Source organism: Cetorhinus maximus, chromosome 3 (assembly GCF_964194155.1).
Source record: "Cetorhinus maximus chromosome 3, sCetMax3.hap1.1, whole genome shotgun sequence".
NCBI lineage: Eukaryota > Metazoa > Chordata > Chondrichthyes > Lamniformes > Cetorhinidae > Cetorhinus > Cetorhinus maximus.
This window is the reverse complement of record NC_135881.1, coordinates 199,955,263-199,971,735: the sequence shown is the minus strand read 5'-3', so window position 1 is coordinate 199,971,735 and position 16,473 is coordinate 199,955,263. Positions and strand designations below refer to the sequence as shown.

Below are 16,473 nucleotides of genomic sequence, written 5' to 3'. Positions count from 1 at the left end.
TCCCTTTCAACCTGACTCTAACAGTACAGGTTAGAGAGATTGGCAAATAAGCCAGGGGAGAGATGATTTCTTTTCCTGAGAGAGTTGTTCTGATCTTGAATCTATTGCTGGGCCAGCGTTTATTGCTTGTCATTCGTTGCCCTTGAGAAGGTGGTGGTGAGCTGCCTTCTTGAACCGCTGCAGTCCCTTGGTGTCGGTCTGCAGTGGTTCAGGAAGGCAGCTCACCGCCACCTTCTCGAGGTCTTTTCCGGAATAATCCACCTGAAAACAGCTGTGCTTATGTAAACTTGAATGGATGCGTTTGTTTTGAAATTCCACTGGTTGAATATTTTGAGGGGGTTGATATCTCCCTCAGTCTCTGGGAAAACCTACACAAAGGCAGGATGCATGGGGTCCTTTCAGATCAGTGGCCGTCCTTTTTTTTGCCTGCCTTTGTCTCAAGGGCACAATTAATGCTGGTGTTTCAGGCAGTGCCTCACTCAGAGTCTGTGGGTGATTGCACCTGATGCCTGGAGTATTACCTAATACTTGCAGCACAAAAATGGAGCATTTGGCCTATCAGGCTAAAGCCGGTATTTATCTTACTTTGTTTTGCTCTGGGCTTGCTGCTAGCTTTACCCTCGCTGATACAAACACATTTGCTTATAGTTAACGAAAACAGAAATACCTGGAGAAACTCAGCAGGTCTGGCAGCATCGGCGGAGAAGAGCAAAGTTGATGTTTCGTGTCCTCGTGACCCTTGGACCTCATGAGGACTCGAAACGTCAACATTGCTCTTCTCCGCCGATGCTGCCAGACCTGCTGAGTTTTTCCAGGTATTTCTGTTTTTGTTTTGGATTTCCAGCATCCGCAGTTTTTTTGTTTTTATTTTTATGTTTTTACTGTTAGTTAATTTGGTGTCTGATGCATGGTTAACTCTCAAATCTGAAGAATTTACTGCAGCAGAGGCTCATGTTTTCCTGACGGACAAAGCATACTCCTTTCTCCTTGGTTCGGTGGTAGCACTCTGAGTCAGAAGGTTGTGGGTCCAAGCGGCATTCATGAGATTTGAGCACATGATCTAGGTTGATGGCTCAGTGTAGTAGTGAGGGAGTGCTGCACTGTCAGATGCGTTGTGAAGTGGAGACCTTGTCTGGCCACTCAGGTGGACAAAAAAAATCCCATGCATGGCATTATCGATCATAGGCATTCTTTCGGTATCCTGGAAGAAAACAAAACTTTTTTATAGTTAATAAAACTTTATAAAACCCGAATAAGACTTTTTTTTTAGTTGGCCAAGTTACATCTGAGCAGGAATGGGACCAACATCCTCGCAGGGAGCTGTTGGGGTGGATTTAAACTAAAGTGGCAGGGGTATGAAACCCTAAAAAGTAGTTCAGAGGGGAGAGAAGCTGAGATGGAATTAGAAATTAAAATGCCAGTAAGTGAGTCTGGAAGGCAGAGGAAACATAGGCTAGATAAGAAAGAACTGAGTTTAGCAAAGCTAAATGGAATATATTTTAATGCAAGGAGCCTGAGGAATGAGACAGACAAGCTGAGGGCACAGGTAGGCACGGAGGAGCATGATATCACAGGTATGACTGAGACTTGGCTAAAAGAAGGGCAGGATTGGCAGGTCAACATTCCTATTATAGGGTGTTCAGATGAGTTAGAGAGGGGATAGAAGAGGAAAGGGGGTCGCAATATTGATCAAGGAATCAATTATAGCAGTGAGGAGGGATGATATCCTGGAAGGATCATCAAATGAGACCATATGGGTAGAAGTGAAAAACACAAAAGGGGAAAACACACTGTTTGGGTATGTATTATAGGCCCCCAAATATTCAGGGAGAGAGAGAGAGGATCAGATATGTAATCAAATTTCAGAGAAGTGTAAGAATAATGCAGTAAATAGGAGATTTTAACTACCCAAATATTAACTGGGACAGTTTTAGTGTGCAAGGTAGGGAGGGAGCAAAATTCCAACAAGGGAGGGAGCAGTTCTGGATCAAATATTCGGAAATGATCACGGGTAGGCGGAAGGCGTATCAGTAAGGGAGCATTTTGGAGATAGTGACCATAACTCAGTTAGATTTAGGATAGTTATGGAAAAGGATAAGGTTGGGCCGGGAATAAAAGTTCTAAACTGGGGAAAGGCTACGATTTGGCCCAAGTGGACTGGGAGCAGCTACTTGCAGATAAAACTGTGTCAGAGCAGTGGGAGGCAGTCAAGGAGGAAATAGCGAGAGTACAGGGCAAATATGCCCCTGTAAAGACAAAGGAGGGAGGGCCAAGTCTGAAGAACCTTGGATGTCAAGGGGCATGAAGGTTAGGATTAGGATAAAAAGAGTTTATGACAGATACCGAGGGCTCAATACAGCAGAGTCTCTAGAGGAGTATAAAAAGTGCAGGGGGGAACTTGAAAAAGAAATGAGGAAACCTGAGAGAGTGTATGAGAAAGCATTAGTGGGTAGAATAAAGGAAAACCCAAAGGCGTTTTTTAAATATTTAAAGAGCAAAAGAATAACTAGGGAAAAGTGTAGGGCTAACTAGGGTGCATAGCAGTAATCTGTGTGGATTCGAAGACATGGGTGCAGTCCTGCAATGAGTACTTTGCGTCGGTCTTCACAATGGAAAAGGACAACAGAGGTATAGACATCAGGGTGGAGGACTGTGGAATATTAGAGGAAATTAACATAGAGAGAGGAGGGACTTGCGGGTTTAGCGGCCTTAAAAATGGATAAATCCGCAGGCCCAGATGAGATGTATCCCAGGCTGTTGAGGGAGGCAAGGGAAGAGATATCAGGGGCCCTGGCAGTAATTTTCAAATCCTCTCTGGCCACAGGTGAGGTGCCAGAGGACTGGAGGACTGCTAACATTTGTCCCATGATTAAAAAAGGGAGGAAGTGATAGACCAGGAAATTACAGGCCAGTCAGTCTAACCTTGGTGGTAGGGAACTTACCAGAAGAATTCTGAGGGACAGAATACATCTGCACTTGGAGAGACACTGATTAATCAGGGATAGTCAGCTTGCATTTAAGGGAAGACCATGTTTGAAAAATTTGACCGAATTTTTTGAGGAGGTAACCGGGAGTGTTGATGAGGGTAATGCATTTGATGATGTCTACATGGTCTTTAGCAAGGCTTTTGATAAGGTCCCCTCATGGTAGACTGGTCAAGAAAGTAAGAGCCCATGGGATCCAAGGCAAAGTGGCATGTTGGATCCAAAATTGGCTGAGAGGCAGGAAGCAGAGGGTGATGCTAGAGGAATGTTTCTGTGACTGGAAGTCTGTTTCCAGTGGGGTTCCGGAGGGCTCGGTGCTGGGGCTCTTGCTGTTTGTGGTGTATATAAATGATTTGGACTTAAATGTAGGGGGTATGATCAAGAAGTTCAAGGATGACATGAAAATTGGTAGGGTGGTAAATAGTGAGGAGGAGAGCTGTAAACTGCAGGTGGGCAGAGCAGCGGCAAATGGAATTCAACCTGGACGAGTGTGAGGTAATGCACTTGGGGAGGGCCAAAAAGGCAAAAGATTGCACTATGTATGGTAGGATCCTGGAAAGTACTGAAGATCAGGGGGACCTTGGTGTGCATATCCACAGATCCCTGAATGTAGCAGGGCAGGTAGATAAGGCGGTTAAGAAGGCATACAGGATACCGAGGTATAGAATACAAGAGCAGGAAGGTTATGCTGGAACTGAGATGCTGGTTAGGCCACAACTGGAGTACCGCGTGCGGTTCTGGTCACCACATTATAGGAAGGATGCGATTGCACTGGAGAGGGTGCAGTGGAGATTTACGAGGATGTTACCAGAGTGTCTGAGTTATGGAGGAAAGATTGAATAGGCTGGGGTTGTTTTCCTTGGAGCAGCGAAGGTTGAGAGGGGACCTGTTAGAGGTGTATAAGATTATGAGGGGCATAAATAGGATAGATAGGCACTTTTTCCATTAGTAGAGGGGGCAATAACCAGGGGGCATAGATTTAAGGTAGGAGGTAGAAGGCTAAGCGGGGAGTTGAGGAGAAATTTTTTCACTGTGGTGGGTCTGGAACTCTGCTGCCTGAAAGGGTGGTTGAGTCAGAAGCACTTTTAACATTTAAGTATATAAATCTTAACTTGCATTGCTATAGGCCAAGTGCTGGAAAATGGGATTAGTGTTGTCAGATCTTTGACTGTAGTGGACACGATGGGCTGAATGGCCGCCTGTGCTGTAAACACCTGAGTCTGTGGCCATTGCAGTTTGTGGGAACATGCTGTGTACAATTTAGTTGCCATGTTTCCTTGTATTACAACTTGAGGCCATAAATATAAGATAGTCACTAAGAAATCCACTAGGGGAATTCAGAAGAAACTTTACCCAAAGAGTGGTGAGAATGTGGACCTCGCCACCACAGGGAGCGGTTGAATAGAATAGATGCCTTTAAGGGGAAGCTAACAAGCACTTTTGAGGGAGAATGAAATGGAGGATTGCAATGGTAGATTTAGATGAGGAAGGGTGGGAAGAGGCTTGAGTGGAGCATAAACTCTGACATGGACTAGCTGTCTAATGTAACAGTGACGACACTTCGTAAAATGCCTAATTGGCTGTAATGTCCTGATGTTGTGAAAAGCACTATACAAATATAAGTTCTTTTTCTTTCCTCCCCCATAAGGACCCTCATTCATTCTACTTGGAAGCCCAAATAGTTTAGGTGCAGATTGGGTAGAGCTGAAGCCAGTAACTCTGAAGTTTGAATTGCACTAATACAGGAGTTGAACTAAAATCTTGCACTCTAGTAGCCCAGAGTACTGGTTAAAAGCTCTCTGCTGCTTATCTAATTGGAACCCATTATGATAACTTAAACAGGAATAAAGTTGGAAGAATTATTCTATGTCTCTGTGAGAGCTCTCCATTCGATTGAATTCCATCAGTCAAATTGATTAGTCAGCCATCAACATCTGACAGCACTTCAGACCTGTCTACCTTGGGTATCGGAGGACCCAATCTGTCGGAGAGATCAACTTGACTTCGATGTCCCAGTACCTGACCGATCATCTTGCAGCCAGCAGCTAAAAATGCCGCTAACTTTCCCTCCCAATAGGAATAGCCCAAACATTGACTGCTTTTCATAAAGGTGGAATAATCAGATTTCTTTGAGCTCATTGCAACCATTCTGAGTATGGGAATTGGTGTTTGTAATCGGTGACTAATCAAGCTATGTTTCTCTAAGTCTTTTGGAAGTTCATAGTCGCTCCAGCAGGCATCCAATGATTTATGTATAACCTTCATCTCCTGAAAGTCAGTGTATAAATAAATATCCTGCTCACGCGTTTAAGATTCTCGCCAGAAAGTTAGAGGCGAGAGAGGCCAGCAACAAAACACATCTGAAATATGTCATTCATTAGACTCTGCCACCACTGCACAGGTTTCATCAAGTCATATAAAACAGGATTCAATAATTTGAAAGTGGGGAACAAGGAAATAGCTTTCATCAGCAAGATCGATGATGTAAGACTGCATTCATACATACAGGGCATACATGATGTGGGTCTGGTTTCTCCTATTTAAATTTAAACAGTCCTGTTTTTAAATTGAGCATGAGGAAATGCAGACTCTTATTTGCCTGCATTTGTTTAATAAGTGCACGCAGGTTTAGTATGATTTTTAAGAGTACCTAAAACACCAAACAGTGTGCACCGCACCTCTCATGTTTTTCTTCCCACTAGACCCGTTAATTATAGCCAGCAACCACATGACTAAGGCAGTCAGCTATTTCACAATCATATACATCTGGATGTTGATCATGATTAGGTTGGTCAAAGTTAAGGAAATGCTTCCTTTCCAGGGAATACCTGTAACACATATCCTGGTGTTTTAAAGGTGGGCAGATAGGTAGCCTGCCCCCAATCTCTCTGGCTCTCTGCAATAATTGATCCTTAATTTTTGATTGGATCTTGATTAGATCTTAGATTGTATCAGGCATAGAGACACAGCTAAGTTTGGTCTACAGCACTATCTGATGTCAGTTGTACTTTTTTTTTTTCCCTGTTCTGTTGGCTTGTGGTTCGCCTATGGTTCCACAGGCATCATCCCTTGCTTGAACGACTTGCTGTTCTACATTGCAGTTTCCGTCATTGAATAACTTGGCATCGCTGAGCCAAGCCTTGTCCTTACCCAGTGTCCACACACGCAATTTCCGGCAAGGGGGCTCATTGAATGGCGATCGACTGTCTAAATCTTGGAAATGCACGCAAGAATTGGCTCAATGGTTAAATAGTCTTCAAACGCTCACTGTCTAGGCTTATTCGTGGCCTTCCAGCCTAGAACTGTGGGATGTCCATGGAATGTTATCCAAGTAAGGACTCGAAGCATTCAGGAGAGGAAAGGGTGGAGGAAATAAATTAAAGCAGCATTTTCAATCATCTAGCTATAAAACCGATTTAAAAAAAACTTGTGCTATAAACAGATTCTTTATACTCGACATATTCCATTGTAGTCTGTCTGTCAACAGTAAATGTGTTCACCAATTACTTGTTGTTTGGCTTCTACAGAGGATTCTTGTGAGGAGGATTACTATTGAAGAGTGGAATTTGTTAGGAGCTATGATGGGTTTCACCCATATTGAGAATCCTTTTGCTTTTCTCTTTTTCCCTGTCCCACTCTCCCCTCTCCCCCAACTTGCCAACAGTCACGGTCTCTTCTATTACAGACTCACGCCAGGTAATTTATTATCACTCAAACTGAAAGCTCCCCTTTGTTGTGCACAATGAAACTTTGCATGAATTTGCCTATTTGTAGATGATGAAAGAACCCCTGATTTGTATGATGAACAGAGAGCGGGCTATGGGTGCACAAGATTTAGATAATGTGATTTTCACACTTTTAAAAAAAAAAAGAAAATGATGTTCCCAATCCCTAATGGTGTATTTTTTTAATGGACCCTGATTTTGGGAGCATTGTTGTGGATGTGCTTTAATTTATCAATGGAGCAATTAAAGGTGTTTTTTTTTGGTGTATCAGCTATTACACTGTAGAAGGCTCAGTAAAAGGTATAAGCAAAATATTGCGGATGCTGAAACAAAAATAGCTGGAAAAACTCAGCAGGCCTGACAGCATCTGCGGAGAGGAATACAGTTAACGTTTCGAGTCCGTATGACTCTTCATCAGAACTAAGGAAAAATAGAAATGAGGTGAAATATAAGCTGGTTGAGGGGGGTGGGACAGGTGGAGCTGGATAGAAGGCCAGGGACAGGTGGAGGCAAAGGAGAGATTGCCAAAGATATCATAGACAAAAGGACAAAGTAAAAGGTATAAAACAAAAACAGAATTACCTGGAAAAACTCAGCAGGTCTGGCAGCATCGGTGGAGAAGAAATCAGTTAACGTTTCAAGCCTTCACGACCCTTCGGCAGAATTTCTTCTCCACCGATGCTGCCAGACCTGCTGAGTTTTTCCAGGTAATTCTGTTTTTGTTTTGGATTTCCAGCATTCGCAGTGGCTTTTAGCTTTTTGTTTTTATCAAAGTAAAAGGTATGCTGTTTGAAGGAAGTTTTTTTTCCCCCAAAGGATTATTGTTTCATGAGATCCATTTGGAAATAGTTCTATTTTGTACGCATCTCCTTCAAACTAGTACCAATTATGTTGACAAAATGTTTCAACTGGATAATATGGAATTAATGTCTGATCTGTCTGTAACGTTATTTTTCCCAGTACGTCAGTTTAACAAGTCTGATGATGATATCAAATAAGTTGCTGCTGGTTTTATAAAAAGAAAGGGTGAAAACAGCACTTTCCCTATTGTTATAAGCGTGCTGTTTGGTCAGTAGTGTGTTCATAGCCATTAATGTAACTCCTCCTCCTCTCCCCCCCCACCCCCCCCCACCCCCAACAAAACAAATTCTGTTTTAATCATTTAGCAGCAACAAGCTTTTAGCTGTGTTACCCATGGCTCAGTTGATAGTGTATCTGCCTCTGAATCACAAGGTTCGAGATTCAAGTCCCCCTCCAAGGCATGAGAGCAACAATCAAGGCTGATGCTGCACTGCAGTACTGAGGGAGTGCTGCACTGTCAGGAGTGCTGACTTTTGGATGAGGGTATTAAATCAAGGACCTTGCAGGTGAACGTAAGATATTCCATACTACTACTTCAAAGATGGGCAGGGAAGGTGGCCCTGATATCCAATCAACATCACCCAAAACAGATTCCCTGGCCCTTTATCATGTTGTTTGTGGGAGCTTGCTGTGCGCACGTTGGCTGTCATTTTTTACATTAAAACAACAACTCTATTTCATTGGCTGTAAAGCACTTTGGAATGTTTAGATGTGAAAAGCTCTATATGATTTTTAAAAATATTAATTTCCATGTGTTTCACCCAGGAATATCAGACTGACTAACGTGAAAGATTTCTCTTAAGCAGGTGATCACTGCCATCAAATGAGTGGAAGCATATATTCATTTTGTAATATGGATGAAATGATCTATAAGTGTGTGCAAGGATGTTCTAGCAGCACTCCTTAGATAAGGCAGGTAATAGAAATCTGAAGAAATATTGTATGAAATCTGAAATAGAGCGTTTCTACACTTAATTCTGATCTTCTCTTCTGCCAACAAGACTCAGCCTACAGAAAAAATAATTTATTAAATCACTTAATTTGGCATCATGTTCAGAATTCATTCAGTGTGGAAGTTCTGCAGTCTGAAATTGGATTTCCTTCCATCTAGTACTTAATGTACCTTTTTTATAAGATAACAATCCTTCAGTAGTGATCCTGATATTTCAGCCTACCATTTTGTAAGTGAAGATAGGAATTTTGTGAAGTTATTTCATGTAGGCTTTGCAAGTTAAGTTTGAAGAAAAGCAGTATTACACAATTGCTCAATAATTTGATACAAGCTATGAATTAATAACACGAGTAGGCCATTCTGCCCCCTCAGGTTTGTTCTGATTGTGGCCTCTGCTTTCCTGTCTACCCCTATAACCTCTTGACTCCCTTGTCAGTCAAGAATCTATCTAGCTCAGCCTTAAAAATATTCAAAGACCCTGCCTGCATTTCTCTCTGAGGAGGAGAATTCCACTTGACCCTTTGAGAGAAAAAAATCTCCTCCTCAAATGGCAGACCCCTTATTTTTAAACTGTTCCCCCAGTTCTAGTCTCTCCCACAGAAGAAACATCCTCCCAGGTTCCACCCTATCGAGTCCCCTCAGGATCTTGTATGCTTCCATAAGATCACCTCTCATTCTTCTAAACTCCAATGGATACAGCCCCAACCTGTCCAACCTTTCCTCACAAGACCAACTGCTTCATCCCAGGAATCAGTCGAGTGAATCTTCCTTGAACTGCTTCTAATATCCTTTCTGAAATAAGGAGATCAAAACTGTACACATTACTCCAGATGTGGTCTCACCAACACCCTGTACAACTGTAGCAAAACTTCTTTACTTTTATATTCCATTCCCCTTGCAACAAACGATAACACTGCATTTGTCTTCCTAATTACTTGTACCTGCATGTTAACTTGTTCTGATTCATGTACCAGGACACCCAGATCCCTCCGTACCACAGAGTTCTGCAGCCTCTCTCCAATTAAATAACGTGCTGCTTTTCTATTCTTCCTGCCAAAGTGGACAAATTCCCACATTTTCCCACATTATATTCCATCTGCCAAGTTTTTGCCCACTCACTTAACCTATCTGCCTCTTTGCAGACTCCTTCTGCCCTCTTCACAACTTACTCTCCCTCTTACCTTTGTGTCATCAGCAAATTTAGCAACCATATGTTTGGTCCCTTCCTCCAAGCCATTGATATAGATTGTACATAGATGAGGTCCCAGCACTGGTCCCTGTGGCACTCCACTAGTTGCATCTTGCCAACTTGAAAATGACTCATTTATCCCCACTCTCTGCTTAGCTAACCAATCCTCTGCCTATGCTAATATGTTGTCCCTTACACCAAGAGCTCTTATTTTGTATGACGTGGCATCTTATCAGATGCCTTCTGGAAATCCAAGTAGACCACATCTATGGGTTCCCCTTTATCCGCATTGCTTATTACTTTCTCAAAGAACTTGAATAAATTAGTCAAACACGATTTCTCTTTCACAAAAGTATGTTGAATCTGCCCGATTGCTTTAAAAGTTTCTAAGTGCCCTGGTATAACTTCCTTAACAATAGGTTCCAAAGGTTTTCCCCTGACTGACTAACTAGTCTGTCGTTTCCTGCTTTCTGTCTCCCATTTCTTGAACAGGAGTTACATTTGCTATCTTCCAATCTGATGGGACCTTTCCAGAATCTAGGGAATTTTGGAAAATTAAAACCAATGCATCTACTATCTCAGCAGCCACTCCTTTTAAGACCCTAGGATGAAGCCCATCAGGACCTGGGGTCTTGCTAGCCTTTAGTACTAATAATTTTCTCAGTACCCTTGCCCTGGTGATTTTAATTGTTTTTAAGTTCCTCCTTCCCTTACTGATCCTTGAGCCCTAGTAAAAACAAGAAACTTGCTGTACGAGTAGATTTCCTTGGATATTATTGCTTGACTCTGTCTTCCTTGTTGATCAGATCCTCCAGTCGTGCTATCATTGTAAGGAAAAGGGGGGATGAGGTTAAATTTGTCGCTAGTAGCCTTTTAGGAGCATGTTACCAAACTAGCAAATAAGTTTTTATTTCTGAAGTGAGACAAGATGGGTCAAAGTCCTGGAACTCCCTTCTTAACACCACTGTGGGTGTGCCTACACCACAGGACTGCAGCAGTTCAAGAAGGCGGCTCACCACCACCACCTCGAGGGCAATTGGGGATGGGCAATAAATGCTGGCCTAGCCAGTGGGCCCCATCCCCGCCACATCCTTTACATACATACACATATATTTTTATACACACACCAAAACAAAATATATTTTAAAAATGTTTGGTAGTTCTATAGTCAGCACTACTTGACTGCAATAAACATTTTTTGATAACTGAAATGTGCATGCAAAAAAACCACACTGTTTTTGTCCATTGTTCATGTTGGATCTTGCTTTTTTTAGATATCACATGCAATGATTTATTGGTGGATTTGCAAGTGGCCTCATTGGTCACACCATCTTTGATGACGTGATGTTGAGCAGTTGTCATTAGGGCATGGTTAACAGTTAGTTGCATTCCTACTGTTAGGAACAATGTATAATTTTGAAATTGAAATATATCTATATTTGTATGTTTAAGAAAGGTAAAATGGTTTCAGTTTCATTTTTTTTTGTTGTTTATGAGACTTGGTGCTTAGAAGTCTGGGTGAAATCCCTGAAGTTAGAAGCTTGTGTTTTCTTCCCCCAAATCACTTAAGTAGAAAAAACTGGGCTGCTGCCAAGCAACAGTGGTCAAGTGACACAAAGGGAAGAGTTCAGCGTGTGTGGCGTGCTTGCTCTGCAGTTGAAACAATAGTGAGTTTAAAGTGCAGTTTTGGATGTCTCCGGGTGGGGGAGAGAGAAGAGCTGGGTGAGAAGTGTCAAGTGAATGCTTAAGAATTCACCGGAAGAAAACCATTTGCACGTGTGCCAATCCCAAGCAAGGAGCCTGTGTGTCAAGCTCATGGTAACTCTTCACTGGCTTATATTTTTGTTAGGAAATTGCTGGATAAAGGAATATTGGGAAACTGAATCATCACCTTGTATTTGTATTGATATCTTTCCAACCTTTTCGTCTGGTGTAATATAGTTCATTTTTCTTGTTTTAATAAATATTTTATTCTTTGTGTTAAAAGTTCATCAGCAGACTCCCGTGAATTCGTCCATTAACTTTCCTCCATAATTACTTAAAGTTCAGATCTATCGAGCCAGGTTTCATTCCGGGATCTGACTTGTCCAGTATGAACATCAGCTGGAATCATGTCTTGAAGTTCAAAATAGCAAAGTAGCTTAAACCATTTTTGGCACCCCATTATATAATAGTTATGAATGCCATGCGTTACAGTGCATGTATGGCACCTATTTATATTTTCACCTGTGAAGAATGGTTGTTCAAATTCTCCCCGTTATCCTCGCTCGTGAAGCATCTTGGCCATTGTATATGCTCTATGATAAATTGACAGTCTAATATGCGGGTGTTTTATGTCAAACATTAGCCCTTGGTTAGGTAGTGGTTTAAAAATAAGAATATTTGTGACTATTTCATGCCATATCTGTCAGTAATGAGTGAAGCCCTGTCGTCTGCTTCATTCGTTACTAACCATGTTGGGACTGAAACACTTTTTCTTTCAGGAGGACCGTAACACAGACCCCAAGCAGCACAAGGTCATGTAGCTCAGCTGGTGACCCGTGCAGGATACAAGTTTTTACACGTAATGCTGTGAGTTGACCTCTTCTTTGGCATGCATGTCCTGCGTATGGGTTGTGGAGCAGGAAGCGTAGGTATCTGATTAAACCAGCAAGTCGCCATCCTTTATGGTGTGGGTGCAACCTTGTGCTTTGCTTGTTTGAAGAATCCTAATTCAGTGCTGTTACTGGGTTTTGCCTAAGTGTAATTACAAGCATGTGAGATTTTCATGCGGTCACACCACAGGTTTTGTACTGGGGTTTGAAATAAATACGATGGTTAGTGTGCACTTAACATGATCCAACCATAAAACTCACTCGGCCGTTTATTTTTTGACCTTCCTAACATGTGCTTGTGTTTGGAGAGCCTGAGCTACCTAACACTTGAGTAAAGTAACTCGTGTTGAAGCCATAAAAGTATGTTCAAAGAGATGGACAATGAAGTGCATGCCTCAGTAAGGATAATTTTAACTCTGGGCTTAATTTATATCAGTTTTGAACTAGTGAAGTTGGAAGAAATTAGCATGCACTGCACTTAAGGCATTGAAGCCATGATTTTTTTAAAACTCTGATTGCTAAGTAGATACCCAACTGTTTACACTGAATTCTATGTTTTATAAATGCGAATGAAATTGGCAGGAAATTTAGTTGTTATACTATCAATGAGGCCCTCACAAGAAGTGCCACTCCTTTGCCACATTTATTTTCCATTAACTATCTTTCTCCCCCACCCCTATGCCAATTTTCTCTCCTCCCTAATTGGTAACTTGCTACTTTAATAAATAATCATGGACTGGGTTTAATGATGGCCACGGGGGTCTTGCCCCCTGGCTGGAGAGCAGGCAAGAGCCCTTGAGGAAGGCCCACAGCATTAAATGTCTGCCACACAAGGACACCGTGGCGGGCCTTCTCTGGGATCAAAGACTTGGGTAGGTGGGTGGGGCAATGTCCCACCCACTGACAATTGTCAGCCAATCATAAGCAGCCAGCTCGGTTGACTGACAGCACCACCACCACCAGGGAAAGGATAGCTGCTGCTGGCCTGACACCCGTCCAAGGCCTGGAATTGTGTTGGATCTCAGGCCACCTGTGCGTGCTGGCGGCAGGGGTGGGGTTCACAGGGGAGGTAGGGTGCAGGGTGAGAAGGTTCAGCAGTAAGAGCAGGGGTGTGGCTATCAGCGGGCCCCCGTTTCCCAATTTCGGGTCCTTTGGTCAGCCACGAAAGGGCCCCTCCCTGGAGCCCGAAAGCAACCCCGCATGGGTTTGCTTGTGCTCATTGCATGGTGAGCCCCCCCGCACCCCCCCCCCCCCCCCCCCCCCCCCCCCCCCCCCACAACCCCATCCCGCCGTCAGGTGAATATTAGCGGCAGCAGAATGAGGCCTTCAAGTAGGTATTAATTACTCATTGAAGGTCCTCGATTGGTGGCAGCGTGGGAAAGCCATCCACATAATTAACTAACGTGTAGGAGGGAAGGTAATGGGGGTCCTCATCCGCCACTTTCCCACCTAATTAAATAGGCCCCTGTCAAAAAGAAAAGGGAAGCATTCGTATTTTACATATGTATATGTAAAAAGCAAGAGGGTAGCCAGGGAAAGGGTAGGCCCACTCAGGGATAGAGGTGGAAATTTGTGTGTGGAGCCAGAAGAAATGGGAGAGATACTAAATGAGTACTTCTCATCAGTATTCACCAAAGAGAAGGACTTAGTGGTCGATTTGTCTAGGGAAGAGTGTGTAGATAGCCTGGATCATGTTGAGATCAAAAAAGAGAAGGTATTAGGCCTCTTGAAGAATATCAAGGTGGATAAGCCCCCAGGACCAGATGGATCTACCCCAGAGTACTGAGGGAGGCAAGGGAGGAGATTGCTGGGGCCTTGACAAAAATCTTTGTACCCTCACAGGCTATGGGTGAGGTCCCAGAGGACTGGAGAATGGCCAAAGTTGTTCCATTGTTTAAGAAGGGTAGCAGGGATAATCCAGGAAATTACAGGCTGGTGAGCCTTACGTCAGTGGTAGGGAAATTATTGGAGAAGATTCTTTGTGACAGGATTTACTACCGTTTGGAAGCAAATGGGCGTATCAGTGAGAGGCAGCATGGTTTTGTGAAGGGGAGGTCGTGTCTCACTAACTTGATTGAGTTTTTCGAAGAAGTGACAAAGATGATCGACGATGGAAGGGCAGTGGATGTTATCTACATGGATTTCAGTAAGACCTTTGACAAGGTCCCTCATGGCAGACTGGTACAGAAGGTAAAGTCGCATGGGATCAGAGGTGAGCTGGCAAGATGGATACAGAATTGGCTTGGTCATAGAAGACAGAGGGTAGCAGTGGAAGGGTGCTTTTCTGAATGGAGAGCTGTGACTAGTGGTGTTCCGCAGGGATCAATGCTGGGACCTTTGCTGTTTGTAGTATACGAAAATGATTTGGAGGAAAATGTGACTGAGCTAATTAATAAGTTTGCAGACGACACTAAGGTTGGAGGAGTTGCAGATAGTGAAGAGGATTGTCAAAGGATACAACGGGATATAAATCGGTTGGAGACTTGGGCGGAGAAACGGCAGATGGAGTTTAATCCGGACAAATGCGAGGTAATGCCTTTTGGAAGGTCTAATACAGGTAAGAATTATACAGTAAATGGCAGAACCCTTAAGTGCATCGACGGGCAGAGGGATCTGGGTGTACAGGTCCACAGGTCACTGAAAGTGGCAACGCAGTTGAATAAGGTAGTCAGGAAGGCATATGGCATGCTTGCCTTCATTGGCAGGGGTATTGAGTATAAAAGCTGGGAAGTCATGCTGCAGCTGTATAGATCCTTGGTTAGGCCACACTTGGAATATTGCATGCAATTCTGATCGCCACATTACCAGAAGGATATGGAGGCGTTGGAGAGGGTGCAGAGGAGGTTTACCAGGATGCTGCCTGGTCTGGAGGTTATTAGCTATGAGGAGAGGTTGGAGAAACTCGGATTGTTCTCACTAGAGCGACGGAGATTGAGGGCCGACTTGATAGAAGTTTACAAAATTATGGGTGGCATGGACAGAGTAGATAGTCAGAAGCTTTTTCCCAGGGTGGAAGAGAGAATTACTAGGGGACATAGATTTAAGATGAGAGGAGAAAACTTTAGAGGAGATGTGCGGGGCAAGTTTTTTACGCAGAGGGTAGTGAGTGTCTGGAATTTGCTGCCAGAGGAGGTGGTGGAAGCAGGTACGATAGTGGTGTTTAAGAGGCAGCTTGACAAATACATGAATAGGATGGGAATCGAGAGATACGGACCCCGGAAGTGCAAAATGTTTTAGTTTGACAGGCAATATGATCGGCGCAGGCTTGGAGGGCCGAAGGGCCTGTCCCTGTGCTGTACTTTTCTTTGTTCAAACCTGTCATGGAGGCAGGCATTAAATCCAGCCTTTGCTTTAAACTTGCGTACTCTGTTTGGAAGCTGTTAAGTAAGACTCTTTTTTAACTGATGAACCGCTGCCCGCTGGAGTTTTTCTTTTACACACGGCTTCAGAAGTGAAATCTGTACAAATACTCGCATAAACTCTTCGTCCACATAAATGAAGAAAAGCCAGAGTGCCTGTATGTGCAAGATGAAGAAATTTTCTGGAAAATTTGTGTGAAGCAGACGTGTGAACACATTGCCGAAGATTGCATTGATTTTGAACGGGGAGGAGGAACCCCTACGGTATTACCAAGAAGAACAGCATCTTCAGGAACTATATTAATTACCTAATGATAGTGTCATTCAATTACTGCTAGATTAACAGAAAATTTTGGCACAAACCCAAGCAAGCAGCCATTGGGATTAAGAAGCTTTAAAAGATTCAAACGTAGAAGGGAACTAAAATTAAGTACATCAACATATTGGGTGAGCTATGAAGCTTTCACTCATCTGCTGAGGAGAATATGGGGAAAAAAATATTGAGAAACATTTGAATAATTTTGTGGCACATGACTATGAGCCAACTGGTTGATATAATTGCTTCCCTGTGTGCCTTGTGGAATATTTTCTGTCATTAGGATACAAAACTTCCTAAGATGCTTCAAATGGACCCAACATTATGTATGAGAAAGATGTTAATCAAGAGAAATAGTTAAAGCAGTCTGTTGGTCCTCAACAGAATCTATGGGATCAAATATGGTGCTGTGCAAAAATTGGATGAGGTGAGGGGGATAAAGGAACCTCCCAAAAGTGAAGTCAAGAACAAAGTCACGGGCTCTTAACAAAAG

General features: G+C 43.0%; 1 protein-coding gene across 2 annotated transcripts in view; it reads left to right on the top strand.

Annotated features, from left to right (window-relative positions):
- The window catches only part of trak1a (trafficking protein, kinesin binding 1a), a 228,174-nt gene that overhangs the window by 71,076 nt on the left and 140,625 nt on the right, over positions 1–16,473 (top strand). Inside the window, exon 2 of one of the 2 annotated variants that reach the window (XM_078539588.1) lies at positions 12,198–12,282. The exons of the other annotated variant lie outside the window; for it this stretch is intronic. Coding sequence (XP_078395714.1) covers positions 12,278–12,282 — 5 coding nt within the window. The 5' untranslated portion in view covers positions 12,198–12,277. The remainder of the gene's footprint in view (positions 1–12,197; positions 12,283–16,473) is intronic. 2 annotated transcript variants of the gene reach the window in all.